We start from the raw sequence: 25,283 nt of genomic DNA on the forward strand, positions 1-25,283 counted from the left end.
TCATCAGTTTGCTTTTACGTGGAAGAACATTGAAGCAAAATTCACTACAGATATAATATTTATACTATTTTTAACACAATTCATTTATTTTAACACAGTTTCAACTTAGTTGCATATAGTTAACAAAGCTGTCCAGCTGAAAATATCATTCACTGAAAGGCACATTAGTCTACAATGTTTTGCTGATGTTAGTGTGACTCTGTGTATAATTAATTACTACTTTACCTAAGCAAGGTTAGCAGGATACCGGTTGCTCTTTCTTTAAAAAAATGCAAAAATGATCCATGGTATTGAAAGACTGCCCAAATTGCACAGTGTAGTAAAGTTGGCACCTTTATATTCTGTTTTACAATGGGTGTCATTGAAGCCAAGTGGACAACAAAAAAATTTTAAAAATAAGCATTCAAATACAACTGGACATAAGATTAAACTGCCTTGGAATCACTGATATTTTTTAAAGTTTAGGATAGTACAAGAACCTTCTGCTTAAATCAAAGCCTGAGAGTCTAGAGCTGGAAGTCTGGGAGCTTGGGTTAACTCAAATTGTAGAATAAAGAGGAGATCTGGCAGCTGCAGCAATAGCTGTTCATATGATTCTTGAATGCCAGAACAAGTAAGTACCTCATGTTGCTGGCTGGCATCTAAATTTCTATAGCCTTTGAATGCCTTAGTTTAGGTACTCTTCTGAAATGCTTTCAGTTTCTGCTTTACGACTGGAATGAGTTTGCTTGATTTTACTAGTCTGTTGCAACAATTTTGTGTGCAGGAGACAAAAAGCACTGCTCACATGGTATAAAAAGAAATCATCACAAAACTTTGCTTAATGCAGGAAAATGTCATGCTAACCTCTACTTCAGTAAAGAACCTAGAAACAATTTTTTGAGGTGATTATGGTCGTTACTTCCTTTTGAATCTTGCAGAACAAGCATAATCTCCCCACCACAAGAAACCATTTTCTTTCCAAGTTTATTAAAGATATTTGAGTGATCATGTCACTTGTTCTTAGTGCTCTATACTAGTGGAAGGACTACAGAAGATAGCCAAGACAAGACCAAGTGGTGAGACATCGTTTTAGCTAAACAATACAAGTTGTAATGCATCCTTTGCTTGCTTTCATCTAACTCTTATAACTCATCAGGAAGTATAGGTATTCTTTTAGCTACTGTAGCTCAAAGGGACCTATGAATCCCAAAAGGTGGGAGCATCGATACATCCATCTTTTAAAAGTGGATCTAATAATATTTATTAGCTTCCCAGAATATAATGGGCATTGATTTCACTGACTAGAAGGCCTTTTATGATTGAAAAAATAACTGCTTAGTTTTTTGTTGTACTGTTTGTTTGTGTGTTTATGTGCTTTTGCAAAGGCATATAGGAATGACAGGAATGACAACCCAGATATATATACAAAGATTTTTCTAGCAATTTTCCCTCCAATTGTTATTTTTGGTAATTGTTTAAATACAACCATACCAATAAACAAGAAATTTAAAAGTAGTTGAGAAGACTTTGATAACTATTCCAGGTACGTGTCCAAGAACTCTCTCTCTCTATATATATACACATAGCAATTCATAAAGTTTTACGTGTTACAATGTCATTCATTTTTTGACTTTTTAAATCAAAACCATGTTTGAAGGAAATTTACTTATATTACACCTACACTGTGTAATTGTAAAACCTTTGGGAATATTGTTATACTATTGTTATAGACTATTGTTATAGCAGTGATAACATAAACTACTGAACTAAGGCACATGAATCATTTTTGGTCACCTTTCTTGGAAAGTTCACAGGTTTTTTTTTTTTCCATAGGATGTTATGTTTGAAGAGCACATGCCCAGAGTAGCTGAATTAGTATCTGTCCTCATTCAGCTATAGCAGTCATTTTTCTCCTTCTGAGTAGCTGGTGCAGTGCTGTGTTTTTGACTTTCAGCCTGGAAACAATGGTGATAACACCGATGTTTTTAGTTGTTGCTAAGTAATGTTTACTCCGATCAAGGACTTTCTCAGTCTCATGCTCTGCCAGGGAGGAGGGGAAGTTGGGAGGAAGCAGAGACAAGACACCTGACCCAAACTGGCCAAAGGGGTATTCCATACCATGGCACGTCATGCCCAGTATAGAAACTGGGGGGAGTTACCCAGAAGGCCCAGATCACTGCTCAGGTCGAGCTGGGTATTGGTCGGCAGGTGGTGAGCAATTGTATCCTCTCCCCGTGTTATTTCCCTTATCATTATTATTGTTGGTGGTAGCAGTAGTGCTTTTGTATTATACCTTAGTTACTTGGGTGATATCGTCTAGTGCGAGGTGTCCCTGCCCATGGCAGGGGTGTTGGAACTCGATGATCTTAAGGTCCTTTCCAACCCAAACCATTCTGTGATTCTATGAATATGTTCAACCCATGGGAGTTAGATTCTTTTGATTCTCCTGCCCATCCCTCTGGGAGCAGGGGGAGGAAAAAGGGTGGCGAGTGAGCGAGCAGCTCTGTGGTTCTGAGTTACCAGCTGGGCTTAAACCGTGACAGTATCAGCTGCCTTAAGCATTTTCAACATATTTGTCAGCTTAACAGTGCAGGCAGTGCTTTGCAATTAATTTCTTTGGCCTTTGTTGACAGTCATCTTTTCTCTTTCTTTTCCTCTTACTGTCATCTGTTTACTCAGATGATAAAAGGTATAACATACAGTTTAATTTAACCTGTGAACTAACAGCTTTGCTTTTGTCATTAAAAAGCTTGACCAAAGGCTCACCAGAGTAAGTGAAATTCTTTCCATTTATTTAGAATCATAGAATCACAGAATAGTTAGGGTTGGAAAAGACCTTAAGATCATCGAGTTCCAACACCCCTGCCATGGGCAGGGACACCTCGCACTAAACCATGTGGCCCAAGGCTCCGTCCAGCCTGGCCTTCAACACTGCCATGGCTGGAACATTCACAGCTTCCTTGGGCAACCCATTCCAGTGCCTTACCACCCTCACGGTAAAGAACTTCTTCCTTAGATCTAACCTAAACTTCCCCTATTTGAGTTTGAACCCATCACCCCTTGTGCTATCGCTACAGTCCCTGATGAAGAGTCCCTCTCCAGCATCCTTATAGGCCCCCTTCAGACACTGGAAGCTGCTCTGAGGTCTCCACGCCGCCTTCTCTTCTCCAGGCTGAACAGCCCCAATGTTCTCAGCCTGTCTTCATACAGGAGGTGCTCCAGCGCCCTTATCATCCTTGTGGCCACCTCTGGACCTGTTCCAACAGCTGCATGTCCTTTTTCTGTCGAGGACACCAGAACTGTACACAATACTCCAAGTGAGGTCTCATGAGAGCAGAGTAGAAGGGCAGGATCACCTCCTGCGACCTGCTGTTCACGCTCCTGTTGATGCAGCCCAGCACACGGGTGGTTTCTGGGCTGCGAGTGCACACTGTAGACGGCTCATGTTCAGTTTCTCATCAACCAACACACCCAAGTCCTTCTCCTCAGGGCTGCTCTGAACCTCTTCTCTGCCCAACCTGTAGCTGTGCCTGGGATTGTCACGACCCAGGTGTAGGACCTTGCACTTGGCTTGGCTGAACTTCATGAGGCTGGCATCAGCCCATCTCTTAAGCATGTCAGGGTCCCTCTGGATGGCATCCGTCCCTCCAGAATATCAGCCAAACCACACAGCTTAGTGTCATCACAGGCTTGCTGAGGGCACCTCAATCTCACTGTCCATGTCGCTGACAAAGATGTTGAACAAGATTGGTCCCAACACTGACCCCTGAGGGACACCTCTCATTACTGGTTTCCAACTGGACATTGAGCCGTTGACCACAACTCTGTGTGCGGCCACCCAGCCAATTCTTTATCTAGCGAGTGGTGCATTCATCAGATTGATATCTCTCCAATTTAGCTCTGATCCTTCAAAATAGGGTGTCAAAACAAGCCCTAAAGTGGGCTATATCACTACAGTGTTTCAACAACCTTTGCAAAAAAGTTAAGAAAGATGGTAGAAAGCGCATAAACCAACACTTCAGCAGACAATATAATAAGTGTAAGGCTAGGGATTTTCTGTTTTAGAAGAGTAGTATGTTATATAAAGAGCAATGAAGATTTTATGCATTTTTTTTTCACATTGTATATTAAGAGTTAATGCCATCAATAGCCTGTCTTCATGGAAGGCTTTAGAATCCTGAGAATTTTCCCATAAGGCTTGTCTCGGAAATAATTTTCTCCATTGGAAGAAGTAATTCCTAAATCAGCTTTTGATGTTGAAATCTTACATACTTTTATTAATTACAAAATATAGCATATTATTTTATTAAAACTTACTATATGATCAGAATGTTTAAGAATATTTTACTGACCTTCATGCACACAATTGCAGTTGTATTAATTGCCAACATTATGGTTAGATTCTTATCCCTCTACTTCTTGCATGTCAAATTGCAGCTGAAGCCAAAGCCACATGGATCCAATGCATATTCTGAATTTTAGAATCTCAGTCTTCATATAACCAGTCTTCTAATAACCAATCTTCAGTCTTCTAATAACCAATTAGTCTTCATTGGTTATTAAGCCTAATAGACTTTCACATCAAGTGAAATGCAGATTTACCACCAGATTCAACAGAAGCAGTATGGAGTACAAACCTCAGTCCTTCCTTTATAAGAAAGATATATCCACTTTTAATTGTGTTTAGTTGTAAAGGTTGAAACAACAATTGATATATAATCGCTACTTCAAAGAGAAAGCATTAGGGAATAAATGAAAATGAAATGTTGTTTGATTTTGCCTAAATCTCCTATTAAAAAAAACTAGTTATGTATTTTTTCAATGTTAATGTTTTTCGTTTTTGAGAATTAAAAAACCCCCAACAGTTTGCATGAGGGATCCTCTGTGCTTGTAGAAAAATGCAAATCTTTAAAGAATGGTGGTTTTTTTTTTCTGAATTTGTAACTGTGTATCACTTTGGTTACAGGGGAAGACTTTCCAGAAGATTTTTCAATATTAATGACAGTAAAACCTAAAAAGGGGATCCAGTCCTTCCTTCTATCTGTCTACAATGAGCAAGGAATTCAGCAAGTAGGTGTTGAAGTTGGTAGATCCCCTGTTTTCCTGTTTGAAGACCAAAATGGAAAACCTGCCCCAGAAGACTATCCTCTTTTCAGAACTGTCAACATTGCTGATGGCAAGTAAGTGTAAAATTTTAAGTTGAAAAATACTACCACAGACCACTGTGTAGGTGATCATGGTCTTTACAAACAGTTATCTTAAATATTTAAATAAATCATTAATGCTGTTTCCAGCTAGTTGGACTGCTGTGGTACAAAATCAGAGAACCATTGCAGCAGATTACAGTTCCAGCTTCAGGTGGTGTATACAGCTCCAAATAAAGCCAAACCACCACCATTTATATTTGCCATTTCTATAAATCAAGAGTGAAGAAATGATCATAGAAGATAAAACTACCAAAACTAAATCTATGAAGGTTCTTCTTGTGCAATATAGAAAGAAACTGTTTTCAAAATGACTCAAGGAATAGTCTCACTCAAAAGGCTTACTTGTCCATTTAAAGGTGACAGGAAGAGTGAAGACAAGACCGCAGAGAGTTTCTCTTACCCTGGACCAAATCAGCAGATAAATAAGATGGTTTGAGATGACTATATATAAGGAAATGAGGGAAGGATAAGACAGACAGTTAATCTTTGCTGCAAGGACTTATACTGTGCCCTCCATAAAGGCAATTAATCTCAAAACACCTATTGTGTTATTAATGCAGTTGTTAATTTCTTTGTACCTAACTTCCCTTTGTAGACAAGCAGCCATTCTCTGGGAATGTCATTCTAGCGCTCGTAAGTGAACATTCATTCTTTTAAAGCCTTTTTACTCATTGTGCTGCAGTCCACGAAGAGCAGCCAGAGTTTTCAGGGACGCACAGAAAGAAATGTTATTAAAGCAAAATAAAAAAAGAAAAATATATCAGTAGAGAAGGAAGGGCAGAAATTCATCTATAATGAAATATGTTCATAAAGCAATAATGGAAAAAGAGAGAAAAAAGTAATTGTCTTCTAACCCTTGTATTACCAGAGAATGGAATTATACTGTGAAACCTAAACCTGATGCATTTCTGTAGCAGAAGCAGTGATAACACAAAGTAGCAGACTTTTTTTTTTTTGTTGACTTCGTCTAAATAACAAAGCTTTGACATGGAATTCAGAATTTTACCCAAAATGTTGATAAACTGATAAAAAAATGAAGAAATCAACATGAATTTGGTTTGGTACAATTTCCTGCAGTGAGACTATACAACTTCAAAGTCAACTGGAGTCAGTCGTACGTACAGTGAGCTGTGATTTCATGCTTTCAGCTTCTACATGCTTTAAAAAGATAGACTGACAATTTTCATCTGACTCAGCTATTTTATGAAGGATCTAGGACAGCAATCTTCATCTCAAAATGAGATATATTTAAAAACTGTAAAGAGAGTAATGTGCCTGAGGATGCATGGACAGTTTGCTTTTATAATGATAATGTTTAACTGTGTTCCAGAGAAAACATGGAATTATAGTTCTGGCTCAGTGATACTGTTCAGCAGTCAAATTCCATTAGCTTCGAGGTGTTTCTTTTGATACATAGAAGCTCTTTAAAACAGTGGTCTAAGCTGTCTCTTTGATGTAGACAATCTTAGTGCCACAAATGCCAACCGAAATAATTTGAGTCCAGCCTTCCTCTTACCAGTCACTAATAGGATATTCTTTGACACTTTTTGCCCTGGTCTGTCAAAGATTCTTTGATGTTTTGCTCCATACTAGATTACAGAGTGGCCTGCTCTTGCTATTTGATATTTAAGTTGTCATAGAGAAGCTCACTAGATTAATGTGGTTTGTCATGATAATAAATTCTCATAAAGGACATAGCATAGTTGGGCAAACTGTAAAAAACTTTATTCTCAAATGTCTTTAAAGTCATTTGTCAGTATTCTGAATCGCTTCATTCACTGTTGCAGGAATAGTGGCAAGCATTTGTAAGTATATGTATCTGGAAAAGCATCTGCGTTGGAATTGTTGTATGTCTTTGAAAAATGTCCATAGCTATGGCTTACATTCATATAATCAAAAGAACATGGTAATAATTTGGTGATCGATCACAGAGAACAAATATTAAAATATAAAATAACAAAGACTAAACTGCTGGATTAAATATATTAGCACAAGTAATTCCTCAAGTAATTTGGACAATCAAGCACATTCATAAAAATCAAATCTGCTGTCAGATGCTCAATCTAATAAAATATAAACAATTCATTTGCTCCTAATTTGGGTTTACTAATGTTCTCTGGGTAAAGTTTCAGAGAACGTCAGCTTGAACTTCATCTTATACAGGATATTCACAATGAGCTATGGATCAAACTCCTTTGTACTAAGGACAGAACTTTTGTACTGTTCTTTTGTACTAAGTGACAGAAGTTAAATAGACAAAACATTGTTTTCATTTGTGTGTGTATGTATGAAAGAAGGAAATAAATGGAGACATTTAAAATTCTATCTGTGGCTTGATTGGTGCATGAACTACAATAAACTGTCCTAGTAAGAATACAGTGACCTATTAAAACCAGAAATTACCATAGAATTGTTTGGTTTTTTTTTTTTTTAATAGGTGGCATCGAGTAGCTATTAGTGTGGAGAAAAAAAGCGTTACAATGATTGTTGACTGTAACAAAAAATCTACAAAACCACTTGAAAGAAGTGACAAAACAGTTGTGGACACCAATGGCATCACTGTCTTTGGAACCAGGATTTTGGATGAAGAAGTTTTTGAGGTAAAAATCTGTACTGAACAAATGAAGTTGAGTGATTTTGTGTTGAGTGAAATGTTTAATGAAAATCAGAATGTTTGGGGGGGGGCTTTGGGGTTTTGTTTTTTTTGTTGTTTTTTTCTTAGGGCAGAAGGTGGTATAATGTAGAAGCTTTGATTTATAGAACCTGTTGGGATAGAATGAAATAGAAGTAAACCAGGGAAGTGTCTCTATTGTTGGAAGATATGACACATTTTTCTGTCCTTTAGATTGTTGTATCTGGAAGGGGCTTGCATTATTTATTTTTTTTTTTCTTTCTGCCTAATACTGAGGTACCTGAGATATTTAGGAGAATTATTCTGGGAAAGTTAAATAGTATGCTACTGAATCATTTTACTTCTGTCTCTCTTAAACATTTGCAGATACTTGTGCATGTTAAAAGTATCTGAGAGAGGGGGAGAAGGACCTGGAAGGTTTGCTGTGTAATATGAATCCATTATATTGTTTATCCTACTTACTACTCTTTCCAGTAACTGGAACATACTTTGGCAATAAGGACATATATCTTTCCATCATTTACTGGCCAAGAAGTACATATAGGAAGGGTAAAATGCCTTTAAGGAAGTATGTGACTGCCAATCATGAGGCCTCTCTAGGTAGAATCCTTATGTCAACGATTATTTTTACAGGCTAATAATGCAGCTTCTCTAAATCTACAATATTGAGTTTCTTTTATAATATTGTTACACAACAGTCAAAACAGTCAAATTTAAGTTAAAGCTGAAAAATAAGAAAATACAGATCAGTAGTTAGCTTTCTTCATACACAGAACATCTGTGCTGCATAAATATCCAGAGTTGTAATTCTAGCTTTAAGCAGAGAATATCCTTGAGAAGCAGTGTAGGTATCAAGAGAGGAAATATGAATTCTGAATGTAACACTGTGTCATTGTTATCTTTCATATCCATGAACATGATGAAACATGAACCTTTCGAATGGGGAAATTTCTGGCATGATTAAATGGATCAACCAGTATGGTGTATGATATTCACAGCCTAATTTACCTGTGGTTCCCAGTACAGTTTGCACATCTGAGGGACGTTATTTTCCATTTGAAGAAGAATTCCATAGATGCCTTTTCTGAGGCGGGACAAGGATTTTTGTCTCTGCATGCGATAATTACTTTCAATTTTCCCTTGTATTTCTTTCATAGGTCAGAAACCAAGTCCCACAATATGTATGTTTGGCAGTAAATTGTCAAAATGTGTGCAGTGTTCATATGCATAATTAAAAATAATTCAGCAAAAACCTCAATAAAAGTAGATAAACTGGGATTTTGTTGGTGTTTTACACGTGATTTTAGGTTCTAATAGAAACTAAGGCAACAGGCCCTGGCTTGTTCTTGCAAAGTTTGTAACCATTTTAAAAGTTGTCATGGAAGGAACTTCACAATAACTAAACATTAGCATTTGGTTTGTTTTAGTCAGTGCAGTTGTTAAATAAAAAGCTTTGTCTGGAGTTTCAGACGTGCTGAAAGGATTGTACAGAGCTGTTTGAAAATAAGTATAGTGGATAATGAAAATCCTAAAAAAATAACTTTTTTAAAGAATCATTTAAGACCATTCCCATGAGAATACAGAAGGAGCATAGGCTAAGGAGTAAATAAAATGATAGTTCTGGACATTTCCTGCTATGTCATTCTTCTGTCGCAAAAGTTACTAGCCGCTGAGAAAGAAAGATGAAACTTTGAGTCATAAAAAGAGTAACTATTTAAGGCAAAATAATTCCTGTTCTAGCAGTTTCTCCTCAGGGATAGATTCCTCCAATCATTTTGCAGTTGTATATACCATTCTCTCTGCCCTTTCAAGCCCTATAGAGGAGAAGAGATGGGATGGGGTGTGATAGAATGCAATTATTATTTGGTTAGCAACAGTTGGAAGAGTCAGTAAGGTTGGATTAAGACTTACTTAGCAAGTGGAAATTGGTACTTAAAAATCAGAATTACCGGATTCATTGAAGAAACCCCCAAAATAACCCTACATTCACTTATGTGAAGTCAACACAGACATGAAGATATAACTTCTCTAGACTGAATGTAACTTTGCTAGAATTTGCTAGAATGACTTAAATAAAAATACTTTTCTCTGGGGGTTTTTGTCATATCTAGAAGGATATGAAAAGAAGCTAGTGATCCTCTGTCAAATTTTTTTTGCTGAAATCTCCTACATTGACATGGCAAGTCAGTGCTTCAGTTCCAGCTGAGACACCCTAAGAAGAAAGATGGCTTTTGACTCAGAAAAGAAATAAGAAATTGTGCAGCTGTCTGTGAAGTCCATTTACAGGCTAAATCTTAACATTATGCACTAAACCCAGCAACACTTACACTATTTGTAACATCACTATACATTTCTGTATTCCTTCAGTGATTAGGTTTCCTTACTTAACTGATTGCCCCCCTTTTCTCTTGCTTTATTCAGAGAAATCGATTACATTATTGTAAAGATGTTGTTGTAATTGCTGGGGGTTTAGATTTAGTCTGAAGTCTCTTAAATTAGAAGCTTACAATCTTTTCTTTTAGGATAGGTTTCTGCTTTCTCTTTTACCACACAGTCACCATGGGTACCTTTGCACCTATGTTGACTTATTTGAATCTTTCGCTAGCAATGTGCGTGTTGAAATTACCGTGTCCCTCAAAGCTTACACAAAGTACCATGCCATATATGATTTTAATGATAAGTGTCCTTCAAAGTCTAGCCAAGCCAAACATAATCTGGTGCTTTTTGAGTTTGTCTGATATTTTCCTACTCTCTAAACAGCATTCTTCTTCTTTCATTAACAAGATTTTATCCATCGTGTAGTTACTGCTGTTAGAGTTTCTAAAGTTTGGGGCTGTTCCCTGAAATTTGCCTCGTGCTTGAGAGTCGTCTGGTTGTGTCTTAAATGTTCTGTTTATCTCATTCATGGTAGTACAGAGTGATGTCTGGTGGTTCCAAGGCTGTCCTTGGTAGTAGTATTTCTGTGTTGTGAACCCTGCTATATCTCGAGACTGCAACAGGCACTAAAGAAACAGGTAGCACGATGTGTTTTATTCTATGTGCGAGGAATTCCAGAAATGAGCTTATGGAGCCATGACATAAGATTTAAATGTTTAATTTTAAATATTTAAGATGTAGAATTGGTTATTCTGTCTGTGAAAGACAGAATTTCTATACGACATTTATTGCCTTTATTAGCTTACATGTAGGAAACACGTAAAAATACCTGAGTGTGTAGTGACCTGTTGGAATTCACAGTACAGAGTGTCGGAAGGATGAATATTGTATCCATGCATCACTTAGGCTGTTTTATCTTGGGTAATATGATGGGTTTAGTCATAATAAGCCAGTGATTTGATCACAGGAACTGTGGAGCATTTTCCAGGCTCCTCAAACTGAACGGAAATTCAAAATGTGGAAAAAAATTAACCTGTAGATAACCATAATGAAACCTTAGGCTTCAGTGATCTACTAGTTGATCAGGGTTTCTTCTGGTGCTGAACTCATTAATACAGCATTAACATAACTGCACAAAAACCAGTTGCATCATTAAGGTAATTTACTCCTGTTGAAAGCAGAATTTAGGACTGTCAGAATCAGTGCTGTAAACAATTAGATACGTCATATGTTCCTGTTCCTTTAGAGAGTATATCTAAACATCTATGAATTCCTGCATACACACATGAGTCAGAAATAGATATTATTAACGTGACATTATTCTGACCTCCTGACAACTTCATTGTATCTTTGGAAAAAAGAATTACTTCTTCAGTCATATTGCTCTGATATATTCATATAGAAAAATCATTTAGAAACCTCAGAACAAATACTGCTTGTGTGAGGAATATTTCGCATTTATTTTAAAAGTGTTAAATCACAGTGGATCAAATATTCTTATTTGTTTCTAACTCTTATTTTAATTTCGTAATACAACAATACAAATTAAATTCTTGGCTATTCCTTTTCTTTTTTTCTGTTCCTAATGTTAACTACTGTTTTCTAGGCAGTTCTCCCACCTTTGTCTGACTATTGCTAACACAACAATATGTTATAGTACACTGGGAAATTCTAAATGCATACATTTTAATCAGTTTGATATGATTGCTTTGATGATCAATAATTTCTGAGTAAATAAGCTTGCTGGGTATCCAGAGAGCAGGTAGATCATGACTGCAAGAAGGAAAAGCCTGTTGAGTGTCCTAAGAGCATGAGAAATGACTGCTTTGTTATTTTTGTATGTTCAACAAACATAATATTTCTTGGTAAGTTCACCTACCGGTGCTAAAGCTGAGGCATTTTTTAGTAGTGCTCTCAGAAAGATCTTCTGAGGAAATTCAAATTTGAGCCTGCTGTTCATCTGAGATTTTATGACATTGTGCCAAATTAGGAGACCTTCATTTACACTGCTAAACGCTTGCTCACTGAAGTGAATCTATTGATATCAGTGGGACTAATTTGTAAATGCTTGTTTATGAAAGACTGACACAGTATATCTCAAACTTTTACATGTCTCATTTTAAATTAAGCTCTTCTGTGTTTTCAAATACATTGTGCGAGAAGGGCTTGTTTGTAAGTGCTTGTTGTGAAGAAGAAAATTCCTTAAAACAGCATACAAAAAGAAAAAAAGGGAAAAAAATTAGTCAGATGCTGCAGATGTTGGTACATGGTACCTAGTAAAAGAATTTTGGATTGTATCAATTGAAATATGTTTGTGGCTTAAATGTTTGGTAAATAGCAGGGATCTTTTTATTCTTTGCCAGCTTTAAGGATTTGTCACTCTTCATTTAGTACTATTGGTGTGAGCAATACAACAGCTTTTTATAATAAGTATTTTATAATAAGTTAATAACTAACAGAGTCTTCATGCAGGTATTTCCTTATAGAGGCCTTTTTCTTTCAAAACTCCCCATGTCAGACCAATAAGACAATTTTTTTAGGCACTGTGCTGTAAATGAGTGTAACAAAAAAAAACCTGATGTATATAAGACTCGTTTAAAGCCAATGAAAGCTTTAACTGCACACAGTTTATGAGATCAAATCCTTGCAGTAATCCTTGTTAATAAAGGGTTTAGATTTCAGTTATAGATATCAACCCGTTTTCATGAAAAAAGAATTTCTATACTTCCATCCAACATGGCATTCCTTTAAATAGCCTGAGTGAGCAGCTGAAGATAGAGTGATAGTACTTTGATTTAGTCTAGAAGTCCATTCTGGTGAATAACCAACCCTCAACATATCTGTAAACATGGAAAATGCCAGTGTGCAGGTGCAGAAAGGCTGTCCATCTGTGTGCATACTCCCTGAAGAAGGTAGCAGGAGCAGAATGGGTAGAGCTTTCACTGCCTCACCAGAGTTGCTGCACGGTAAAGGTAGAATACTGAAGCTAGCCCAGAGTAAAACTCCCCCAAAGACAGGTAGCATGAATGATGTGCCATCAGTATCCTCTGTTTCATACTGTGTTGTTGAGCTGCACCACTAACCAATGTAGACATAGCCAAAATGATTCCCGTTACATGTCACCGTTAGTAATTGCTAGTGACCCACTGAATGTTTAGTGTCAGTCAGACTAAAAAGTAATGTTTTCTTACAGTATTTCTAAACTTATGCTTGATGAACCAAAGTAAATAATTCTATTTTCCTTGTTTCCCTTCCTTATTTTTGGGAGCAGGGAGGGGGAAGAAAAAGCAACTCTCTGGTAATTCATTGGAGTTCAAGTTAATTTTCAAGCAATATTCCCAAGAAACGAAAGAATAGTCTTTTCAATAAATTGTTTGTATTTACATTTAAAATTAACAACCTGGACTCAAAAAATGCTGCCTGTTAACATCAGCTCCAGAAAACTTTGCAGACAGGATTTGTGATCACCTCATTTAATACTCTGTGTAATACGTGTAATTTTTAAACAACAGCTGTAAATGAAGTTTCAAAGATTAATGACAATGTAAGAGATTTGCAGGTCCTTTACCAAGAAAATAAGATGTCCTTGGTCACACGTGTGTCTGTGTGTGCGTGTATGTGTTACGTACATGTGCTGTATATCCAGGCATTGTAATAAAGTCTCATCTCTCAACGAAGAATTGCAGTAGGCTTTGGTCTGTAAACCAAGGTTAAAATTTATAATGGGTATATCAACCTATTTCTTGACCAAGCAGAATATATACTCCTATAACCATAGGGTTTCAAAGAATCAAGAAGACATTAATTTCTATGGAAACTTTGACCTGTACAGAATTGTGTTTTCACAATTTATTGCTTTTACAGTCCTTCAGTCTGGCAGGCTCTAAGTATCTTTCTGTAGCTATATTATGCAATGGCCTGGTTTATGGAATATTGTATTAAAGGCCGCTGGAATTCTTCAATCCCTCAAATCTTTGCAGGAAGATTAAATGAACTCTGCAGCAGGTTTTTCTAAATTCTATAGTAATAATATCCAAGCTGTCTAGACTTTTGTTCTTTGGAGTCTATAGTTGTACTGTCACAAAACAAATTAGAGAAAGTTGGCACATACATACACACCGGTTGGGGTTTCTGCTGGATTACTGAAGAGTCTGCTCTGTAATTCCTAGGCGTTAGCCATTGTATGAAAATGGAAGATCTTGATGTTCTCCTGAGTTGATATAATGCCAAGCACTAGTTTTGTTAGGCTTTTATCACCATTTAGGTAGTCATCTTTGAAATCTAATTACTATTATAAGCACATAAGAGGTACTAATTTTGTGCAGAATATGAATCGGAAGGATAATATTTTGCTAATACTAACCTTCCCACTCTACTTGTGGAAAGTCTTTCTGAACCTCTAATATATAAATTAGACATTTAAGTAATTGCTGCATTATTTTTCACTTTTTTTTTTTGGTCAAGCTGAAAAAAGAGCAATAAACTTTCTCTTAATGAAATCATCCCAGGAAATCTCACTACTTTACAGTAGGAAATTACAGCTTGAGTTCTCAGCTCTGGTCCAGTCACATTGTTCTGTAGCATCCTAGTTGTAGCAACTACCAAGATCACATATTCTTAGACATTATTTTTTTTTTTTTTTTTTTTTTTTTCATGTTTTGAATGATTTCTGATGTTTGCTTCTGTGGAGAGTGTCCTGCAGAGCTTCTCCAGTAATGCTTACCTGCCATTCCCTGGACAAAGGTCACTTTCACCTGGCAGGGTTAGTGTTTTATTAAGATTCTTGTGAAAGAGATATGCCCAAGATGTTGCTACAAATGAACTGTTTGGGTGTTCTTGTAGAATTAGGAAACTAAACCATAAAATTTTAAACAGAATCATGGAATGGTTTGGGTTGGAAAGGACCTTAAGATCATCTAGTTCCAACCCCATGCTGTGGGCAGGGACACCTCGCACTAGACCATGTTGCCCAAGGCTCTGTCCAGCCTGACCTTGAACACTGCCAGGGATGGAGCATACACAACTTCTTTGGGCAACCCATTCCCGTGCCTCACCACCTATAAAGAACTTCTTCCTTATATCTAACCTAAACTTCCCCTGTTTTAGTTTGAACCCATCACCCCCTGTCCTATCGCTACAGTCGCTGATGCAGAGTCCCTCTCTGGCATACTTGTAGCCCCCTTCAGACACTGGAAGCTGCTCTGAGGTCTCCACGCAGCTTCTCTTCTCCAGGCTGAACAGCCCCAATGTTCTCAGCCTGTCTTCATACGGCAGGTGCTCCAGCCCCTTATCATCCCTGTGGGCTCCTCTGGACCTGTTCCAGCAGCTCCATGTCCTTCTTACATTGAGGACACAGTGCTCCAAGTGGGGTGTCACGAGAGCAGAGTAGAGGGGCAAATACTGGAAAAAAGCATTAATTTCATCACTCAGTCCTTCATATACTGCCATTACAGTCTTGTAAGAATTCATACTTTTGCCTTTTTAACAATGCTGGCAGGTGATAGTAGAGATGTCTTTTATCAATAAGAGAAACTTTTAGCTGATAAATAGACTGTAAATGGGCTACTATATGATTGTAGTTCTCTAGTACACCATATTTTGAAAGCATTAGTAAAATTACATAGTTAAAAGGAAAAGAGAATGTTTCAATAAGGGAGACATTTTATGAAGTCACAATTAAGAAGCATCCATTAACATTTATTGCTGATAAAATAATCAAATATAACGATAAAATAATTCATTCCTTACTTTTCAGGCATTCAGTGGTTTAGATCACTGAGAAAACCTGGCACTGTATCTAAGCAGGGATTTTCCTTATTCTTATTTCTGCTGTGGAATGTAAGAAAGGCTCTAAAACCATGGAATCAAATAAAGTGATTACTACCATGAGCCTAGCTAAAGCAATTATTACATCAAGAGGAAGAGAATTATTACATCAATTGGAAAGAGAACTTGGTACTCAATTGCTTTCCTGCAGATTGGGTCTCCATTTCCTTTGTTTGTTAGTCAAGGCTCTATTTTTTCAGCGTTGCAAAATGTTTTCATATCAAGAGGCTACATTTTCAGTGCAGATACTCCACCTTGGGCATTACTATTTTGGGAGGGGTTTTTCAACACATCCTGGAACTGTATGTACACATAAACTTTCTTATTCTAGAATGACACTAGATATGTTATTCTAGAATAAGAAATGTGGAATGTCTGTGAGATTCACAGAGGAATTTTCAATTCCCTGCAGAATTCTCATTCTTAGCTGGGCTCTTCCTTCCTATAGAACAGTTAGTTGGGAGTGAATGTCTGTGCAGCTGTTGCAGTAGGCGTGTGTTCGACTGATTTGAGCATATTCTTGTAGCTCTGTAGCCTGGTTCTCCACATGTGCTGTGGCATGCCACAAAGCAGCAAATGTTTCCTCAGATCTAATCAACTTCTAATAGTCTTGGAGCAAAGAGCATCTTATTTTGTAGAGTATGTTTTAGGACAACAGTACTGAAGTAATCCTTCCGTACCATGTTTTCATGCTAGGCATAACTGGTGGGCAAGATATTTTATGATTCTCACGCAGCTTTTATTTCATACAACCGCGAGGCTGATTCAGAAGCCTCTGATTTTAATTATGAGTGCATTCCCAAAATAGACAGGAATTAAAACATTCAGAGACCTTAACTATTTTTATTCCATATTGTGATGAATTATTCAACTGTGCACTGACTTTGTGAGTCGTGTTAGCTTTGACACAACTTAGTGTCTATTTCAATAAAGTATTTATGATTTAAACTAAATATTAAGACTCCAGATTGATCTGTTTCACTTACAAGCTTATGCTTAATGTATGGTATGCTTAATGTTAGGTATGCTTGAACACCTTTCTGAATGTTCCCCTTCACCTCTGGGCAGCTAAGGCAGAGATGCAGCTCTCAGCTTTCTCATTCCTGATATGCAAGTAATGTTAAATATCTGATAAGCACTGTTTAAAATACATTGTATTAAGTGTTATTCAGGATAAAAAAATGTTAGAAAGCAGCAGGTATTTGTGCTTAAGGGCTAAATAGGCTTTTAGCACTTTTGGGGGCAAGTTAAGCATGCACATTGTTACAAGTAATAAGTTGAAAAAGTAGCTGTGTAGATCTGTTTGATACCTCACCACAGGTTCCCTGCTTCTGCTTTCTATTGTCATGCCCCTTATCTTGGACATCAAATTATGGTGGAAGACTGGCTTAACAGAAACATCAAACATTTGGCTTGTATAGCACCCTATATATCATCTACCAACTTTCAGAAATTGCCTGAGCAGTCTTTCCCAGAGATAGAAATACTTCACAGAGAAAGAAATAGAACTAATCTGTATAGGGAGCTACCTTTTGTATTTTTTTTCTATATGCACTTTTCAGACTACTTCAAGGATACTCAGGTGTATTTCTAAATTTTACTGTGTTCTCTTGTCTCTTTCCCCATCTGTGCTCTCCCTTTCTTGCTTTCATCATTCTTATCCTGTGAGACTTCCTTTTGTCCTACGATTTTCTTATAACATTATTCACATAAGCTGTTTTAGAGACCAGCTATTAGAATTGTTAATAGCCCATGACTCCATTTATCCTTATTTTCATTTAAAGTTCTTGGGACTTGTGCAGGCAGATCATTAAGTGCTTAATTTATGACCCCAGGTCATGAAGTATGGCCAGATTAAGTATTTGTAGGTTATTCACAAAGAACTTACTTAAAAAGATTCTATTTCAGTCTCATAAAGTCAAGCAGTTTTAACTTGTATCTGTGAAGACTGAAGTAATTCTGTGGAAGATTCTCAAAAAGAGTATAGATTTGTCCAACAGATACCGTAGACTGATAACTAAATCACAATAATGAAATCTGCAAGAAGGTATGTGGAATTTCATGTCCTGAGATGATTGAACTGATCTGAAAGCTCTTCACTGGTTAGTGAAACAGCACTGCCAATGCATCCCAGACAAATAGTCAAAGAAGCCAAATTAGCAAAGACTGATAAATAAAAACAAAAAACCAAAATAATAATAATAATAGTAAAGACAAAAAGAAAAACAATAATTTATTGGAAATATTTTTATAGCAGATGTTGAAGAAAAAAGAGGAAAATTAACATTTGAGATAGCAAATGTAAAATCAGCTAGTTAGGTTCTTCAGTAAACTTCTTGCACATGAATAGCCAGTAGCAATTTATACGTACTGTGAAAAACTTCTGAGAGCCTCCTTCTGTGTGGACCCATGACAGGCAGACAGGCAGGGCTGGGAAGTACAGTCAGTGGATCAGAAACAGCTTTAACCAATTTAGGGGCATCTAAGCCACATAGTAACAGCATGCTGAGTGCTTCTTGGAAACACACAATCCAACGAAACCCAGTGCCAAAATTCCATGGCACTCAGGATCAGCACAAAGCAAACTCCAGAATATTGGCTATATCCCGCGACCTGGGTTCTCTTAGCATATCATACTAAGCAACAGTAGTTTCAGGAGCAGTTTTGGTGAGGCATCCCTGCCCATGGCAGGGGATTGAAATTGGATAATCTTAAGGTCCTTGCCAACCCAGACCATTCTATGATTACTCACACTGGCTGGCACACTGTGTACATGGTGATCCGTGTGGGCATTTCAGAAAGCTGTGTATGAACAGGGGCATACAGCAAGGCAATGACCTGAGCTCAGCAGGGTGAGGGCAGGCATTCTACACATCCATCTCTAATGGTTACTCCAAAAGAGTTACCTCTTTGTCTTTCAGTTGCTAATTCTCTCTAACTTATTTGTCTGCTTCAGTTAGCTTTAATTTGTCTGGTGGAAGAGGAGGGGCAGAGCACTTTGGAAACCCTTTGCTTGCGATGGGAGATGCACAGCCCAGGCTGAAAGTGACTGTACAAAACCTCCCAAAGCACTCCACTGCTGGAGGAAGTCATGTAAGGGATCAAAGGGGGCAATTCTCTATATGTGTAGCAGGTTTTGTAGGAAGGTGTCCAAATCAGGAAGCATTAGTGACCTAAGGAAAATAAAAGAGATGGTCCAGAATGACTGGCAGGGGAACAAACTGCTGCATTGGTAGTATTTCTGGAAGCTCATGTATGTGTGTGTATGTATGTATACACACATATATATATTCCAGCTCTAAATTAATCTGATACACACGAGTCTATAAAGTGAAATGAGTTGAGAGTGTTGTAAAAACATTCAATATATAGCCATTATGTGCGAAGTTAGTAAAAGAAAAATACTGTGAACTAGGCAAATTGCGGAAGGTTGTTTAATTTTGTCAGTTTGAGGGTGTTCTGCTGCTTTTGTGATTTTTGTTTTTGAAAGGAAGGAGTGTTGAAATTCTTCTTTACTATTTTAAAATATTCTCCAATTTTGTTAATTTGTTAAAGGCTACTGTTCTGAGAGATGTAAAGCCATTTTGGAAATACTGAGATACTTACTAATTTTCCCAGCTGTACATTTCCATCCCTTAAGGTATTTTCTCTTCAAAGACAAAACATGCACAGGTATACTAACAAAGTTATTCCTTTGCCCTCATTTTTGGCAAAACCAAGATAAAATTTCAGTAGAAGTATATAAAAGCTTAAAAATCCCCCCTCCTGGGGAAATAGCAATAGACTGAAGTTAATGGGTTTTGACCAAGAAAATGTGCCAATTTTCAACAGTCTTATGGCGGCATAAGAAGCTCCTGAATGAGGAAATTTATAGTGGAAATGTTGGCAGGAATTTACCTAACACAGTTTAAATGGCACCACTATGTTCAGAAATACACTGGATACCAGACAGCTTTCTGTGGAAAATGATAAATATACCAGGTCTCTGTAGGGGACCTCAGCAGAGACATTTTTATTATCCAGAGTAGTGGGTCTTTTTACTGTGATGTTGGTTTTATTCATGGTATATGGGAACAGAGATGAAAATAACATTTGTTAGCTGTTAAAATTTTTATTTCAAAACGTTCTGTATTGTGTGTTTACACCGTGCTTACTTAATTGTTTTTGTTTTACTGTGTCTCTAGTACAGCCTTTTTTATTTCATTTTCTCCTTCTTTGAGAGTACACATGTAATGCAAACTCTCAGAATTAATACTGTTGATCACTTGCATGCTGAGCTGCACGCTGGTAATAGGAAGTGCCCTGAATTAAATCTTAGGAATTTAGACTGGTTCCCAGTGAAGAAGTAAACAAACAGCATGAAAATGACAGAGCAGGAGTTGCACCTTCCCACCCTCTCCTTTCCAAACCAGACAGCATTTTAAGCCAGAATTTTGCCCCTTGTCCGTTCAGTATTAGTTTGCATTGTTTTGGCATGTGAACGGTAGTTAAGATGTTTTCCAGAATAGCAGCAGAAATTAAGTAGATGTTATTTATAAACACAAATGTTAATATAATATCTAAGTATTAGGTGCCTAGTTTTGTTTTCTGAATGAAAACTCTGTACTTCTGATGAACTCCAGACAATCTTTGGTTTTGTTATTTAATCTGCATATACTTTCCTGCAGGGTGAGATCCAGCAGCTGTTGATTATAGCTGACCCCAGAGCTGCATATGACTATTGTGAGCATTATAGCCCAGACTGTGATTCCCCAGTGCCCAATGCTGCTCAGGCTCAAGATCCTCAAGTTGATGAGGTGAGTAATCAGTCATGTATTACTAGATTTATTGCACATTAGTGGTTGTGCTGGATACGTTACTCAAGGAGCATTTACAGCTAAATGGCATGCATTGTTCTAAATATGAGGGAGGGAGGTTGCAGGAGCGCATTCATTTTTGCTATCCACTCATTTATGTCAAGTATTTGAAGGAACCTGTCACACTGGTATTTGAATAACCAGCATGCGCAATGAAGTGAAAAACACGGGAGCTGTGAGTGTTCTAGCTGCCAGAAATGCCGTGTATTCTCATGAGCTGTGTCCAGTGTACAAACGCATGTATACACAAAATTATTTCAGCCAGCTCCACTTTTAGGAGGTAAATATGAATAGGGACAAAACAGAGCTGGAATTTTCCCCAGAAATGCACAAAATGTTTACAGAAAGCATTTGTCACTGTAGACTGTTCTCACAGCCTTACACTGAGTAATTCACTGATAGTTCCTCAGATTAGACCTCTGAGGGTCAGCAGTTGTGTGTGTTGTACACATTCTAAGTACTTGCATCAAACAGTGTAAAGTGGAAAGCTATTGCAAAATGTAACTACTCTTAATTGACTTTGCCTCTGGACAGTTAGTATGCACTCAGCCGTGCGTGATCTGACTGGTTATCGTTACTGATTGCTGCCTGTGTGCTTGGCTATGTGGATCTTCATACACTATATTCCAAAACAGAATAGCAATAATGGCTGGTGTCCTTCAGTGTGAATGAGGCTTGGAGTCCACAGTCTGGGATCAGACTGTAGATTCAAAATCTATTCAGGATAAAAACTAATGAATACTTTGCTCCATTTTTAGCAGTGCCTACTAGTGAATTATTTAGAGTGTAATATAATGTTTCTAAAGGATGTAGAATATGAATAAAATAGCCTAAGGATTATATTCCCTCCATAATGGATGACTAGCTAGATCTCCTGCTGTCAAACATTATGTTTATTCTATATCAAAGCTGTTTAACACTAACATGAGTTGAGAGCATTCATTTATAGATCAAAAGAAAAATAAGCCTCATCATAATTATAAAAACTGCGTGCACATGTATATGCATATTGTAGAATTCCTAGCTATATACTCCACATGTATTATAAGCAGTCTGGGGGCACCAAACAAAGAAAGGGAACCATAAATCAAACAATTGGCACTATTGTCCTTGAGCATTCTGAATAGAAATCATCTATAGCCTAATGCAGTTGCCACTGGAGTCGGCAAATATTGTTAAATTCAGCAGCCATTGCAAGATTGCTCTTGGGGTTAGTGTTTGTTTTTTCTTTAATGTGTTTTTATAAGACCTATTTTTTGCCCTGTGATAACACATCTAGTGTGTGGGAGTACCTACAGAGAAAGAAGTAAGATCAAAGATCTTAATTTGCAATGTAACATTTTAAAATTAATTTGAAAAAGGTTGAAAAGAGCTAAAGGAGTAGAAAAACTGGAGAACTGCCATTTCTGCTTGCTTCCATTTATTGCTCATTTATTTCCTTGTTGCTATCCTTGAGTTTATATGTGTAACTTTTTATGACTATTCCTAGTGAAGTCAGTGGATCTCTTTAATGTGTTGGGTAATAGTAACCTGAAATAATCACATCGGCAATGCTACCAGTGTGATGAATATGCAATAGAATAAATGATTGACTGAATTGCATGGAATTATAGAATTTCCTGCTAAATGATAAAAAAAGCAGCTTGTTAAAGCAGGCTACTTTGTTATGTTTTGAGATGCAGCCCATCAAATCACATCAATAATTAATTTTTCAGGAAAGAAATGAAACAAGTCTTATTTAGGTACTGGAAGAAGTTATGGAAGGTTAAATAAAGTGTTAAAAAAACCCCTATAATTACAGCCTTACTATATGGAAAACTAGGATTTCAAAATGTCTGATCGTGTGTTTTGAGGACATTACAAGTTTGATAGCGCTGTCTGAATGAAAAAGAAAGGCGTTTGGTATAAAGTACCTGACAAGCAACTTCAAATCTGAGTGACTTATTTCAGGAATTTGTATAAACTGAGAGCTATTGCGGAATTAAGCTTAGAGTAGTTTTAGAGGAATTGTGCTAGCAATATAGAAATGAGTGTAAAATGGATACTATTAGAATTTTTCAGTCATAATGTTGCAGAGCAGGGCATGATGGTAACACAACTAAAGGCAATATTACAGACATACAAGAAAAAGAAAGAAATGCAGGGCAAGCATAAAGAACTAGGAAATATACACTGCAGTGCAGCCTGCTTGCATATGTTATCAGAAGAACCTTTCGTGTGCATCAGATTATCCCCATTCATCTGCTGTTATATCAGTGAAAGCAATTTTGAGAATATGTGATTTACCATACTGCAATACTAATCAAGCTGAAAGCCAACAGGAAAAGCTGACTGTTTAGCTAGATTGATTTTCTGGTTTCGTGTTCCATATTTTCACTTGAACTTTTGTGATAGAAAGAGGGAAGAGAGAACACTGGGCTAATGGCTAGGCAGAGTTGTGTCTTTCAGTGTCAGCTGTGGTTTAAGCCAGCAGAAGCTGAAAATATTTGTTGGACAGTAGCCCCAAAAGATTCTGGTTGTTAAAGCAGGGAAACAGTTTGTACATGAGCACTCACAGCAAAACCGGCAAAAAACGCAGTGCATCTTTTGATTTGTGAGCAACGGAATAAGAATACAGATGTGATATTACTTCTTGGTACACTGTTGGTTGAAACATACAGTGGAATATCACATACAGTCTTGGTGTTTAGTTACCAAAACAAATGGAAATCACAGAATCATTAGGGTTGTAAGGGATGTCTGGAAATCATCTAGTCCAACCCCCATCATCTAGTCCAACCCAGTGATTCAAATAAAAGCCACATAGTTGTTGTGAGTTTGGGTTTGGAAAACTTAATGTGTTTGATTTGTCCACAATAATGACAAAAGCTTGAAATGTTGCTCAGTTACCATATGCAAAGAACCTTCACAAAAATAAAATACCAGTGGGGGGTAGGTGAGTGAGGCAGGGAGGAAAGAAAGAAAGTTCAGGTAGGAAAAGATCTAAAATTTTGAGGAATGAAAGAACAAATTACCAAAATGGTGTATCTCTAGGTATCTTCAAGCCAAGGATAGATACCTTCCTGAAAGCTTTGGGAAATGTCATTCATACTTTAGTTGGCTCAGTTATAGGGCAACTGTAAGAAGTTTTGGAGTCTGAAAGTAAGAAGGAGTTAGTCAGGATGATCAAATAGTCCCTTCTGGCCTTATGTCTCTGAGCCTTTGAATTATTGCAGACCAGAATAAGAAACTGATACTTGGTGTAGAGGAAAGAGACGAATTATGTGATTGCAGAGCCCATTAGTATGTGTTACCAGCACTGACTACAAAACCCAAAGGAAGTGGTTGACTTTTGTCAGTGAAATAGTAAATTATATTTGTGGAGTTGCACCTCGAAAGCTGAACAGGATTTCTCTTGATATCGCACACCTTTGTAGTCTCCTGGCAAGTTCACAGCCTGAGAATGGAGTTATTCTGAAAAGCTGGATGATTTCTAAAGAGAGATCTAGAGAGAAAATTTGGCTACGATTCTCTAGGTTTAAAGGCAAAAGTAGTTTGAGTGTAGTCCAGAAGGCAGTGTTTCTATCTGCAAAGGAGCAATCGAATACTAAAGATTGTAGGTTTTCTGGCATTTCTTTTCAATAGCAGTGTGGCTTAAATGAATTCTTTCCTTTTCTGTACTCATTTCCACCCTATGCCGTCTTTCCAGTTCATCTGGTAGACTTGTTTATGTGTTTGTTGGGGGCGGGGTCTGGGATTTCATCTAGACTAAAAATAATTTACCAACCATAAAATGGGAAAAATGATGGAATATATTGTAGTAATGTTCTCTTAAATGAGTCTGAAGATACACATCATAAGTGCAACATCGGAAGTGCAATATTTCCTTTTTAAAATGTTTGAGTTTATCTCAAGGCCTTAGACCTTGACTTTACACTCATATGTAAGTTTACTGGACACTGATTTATAATCAAAGTGTCTTTACTGGTGATACCTTAAGTGCCGCATTGAGATTTTCTTTTTCTTGTTGCGTTTTCTTTTTACCTTAGCATCAGATTCAAATTGTGATTTCGGTGATGCAACAGAGAGAATTTCAGTGCCTGCTTTTTACTTGCAAGGTCCCTTCATCCCTGAATTAAATGCTTAGGTTACCCTAAATAAACCTTAGGAGGAATCAAGCATCTCTCAATGGGATTTACAAAAACAGCAAGCTTCGAATAAAGACACAGACCTTGCCAGCCTATAAATGGAGGACGTATCTTATATTCTACCCTTCTCTACAGGCTTATTAACATATTCATTAAGTGTTGCATATTATTGTCTTACGTCAGAAGAGGTTGCTAGAGAGTTCAGAATGTTTGGTATCTTTTGGATAAAGAGAATTAAGTGGAAAACAAACTAGGCAAAAACTTTAGAAAGTAATTA

General features: G+C 37.1%; 1 protein-coding gene across 1 annotated transcript in view; it reads left to right on the forward strand.

Moving 5' to 3' along the window:
* Positions 1 to 25,283, forward strand: part of COL11A1 (collagen type XI alpha 1 chain) — a 161,365-nt gene that overhangs the window by 19,146 nt on the left and 116,936 nt on the right. Inside the window, exons 3-5 of the mRNA XM_030494785.1 lie at positions 4,949 to 5,162; positions 7,627 to 7,789; positions 20,691 to 20,819. Coding sequence (XP_030350645.1) covers positions 4,949 to 5,162; positions 7,627 to 7,789; positions 20,691 to 20,819 — 506 coding nt within the window. The remainder of the gene's footprint in view (positions 1 to 4,948; positions 5,163 to 7,626; positions 7,790 to 20,690; positions 20,820 to 25,283) is intronic.

This window comes from Strigops habroptila, chromosome 8, assembly GCF_004027225.2.
Source record: "Strigops habroptila isolate Jane chromosome 8, bStrHab1.2.pri, whole genome shotgun sequence".
Classification (NCBI taxonomy): Eukaryota; Metazoa; Chordata; class Aves; order Psittaciformes; family Psittacidae; genus Strigops; species Strigops habroptila.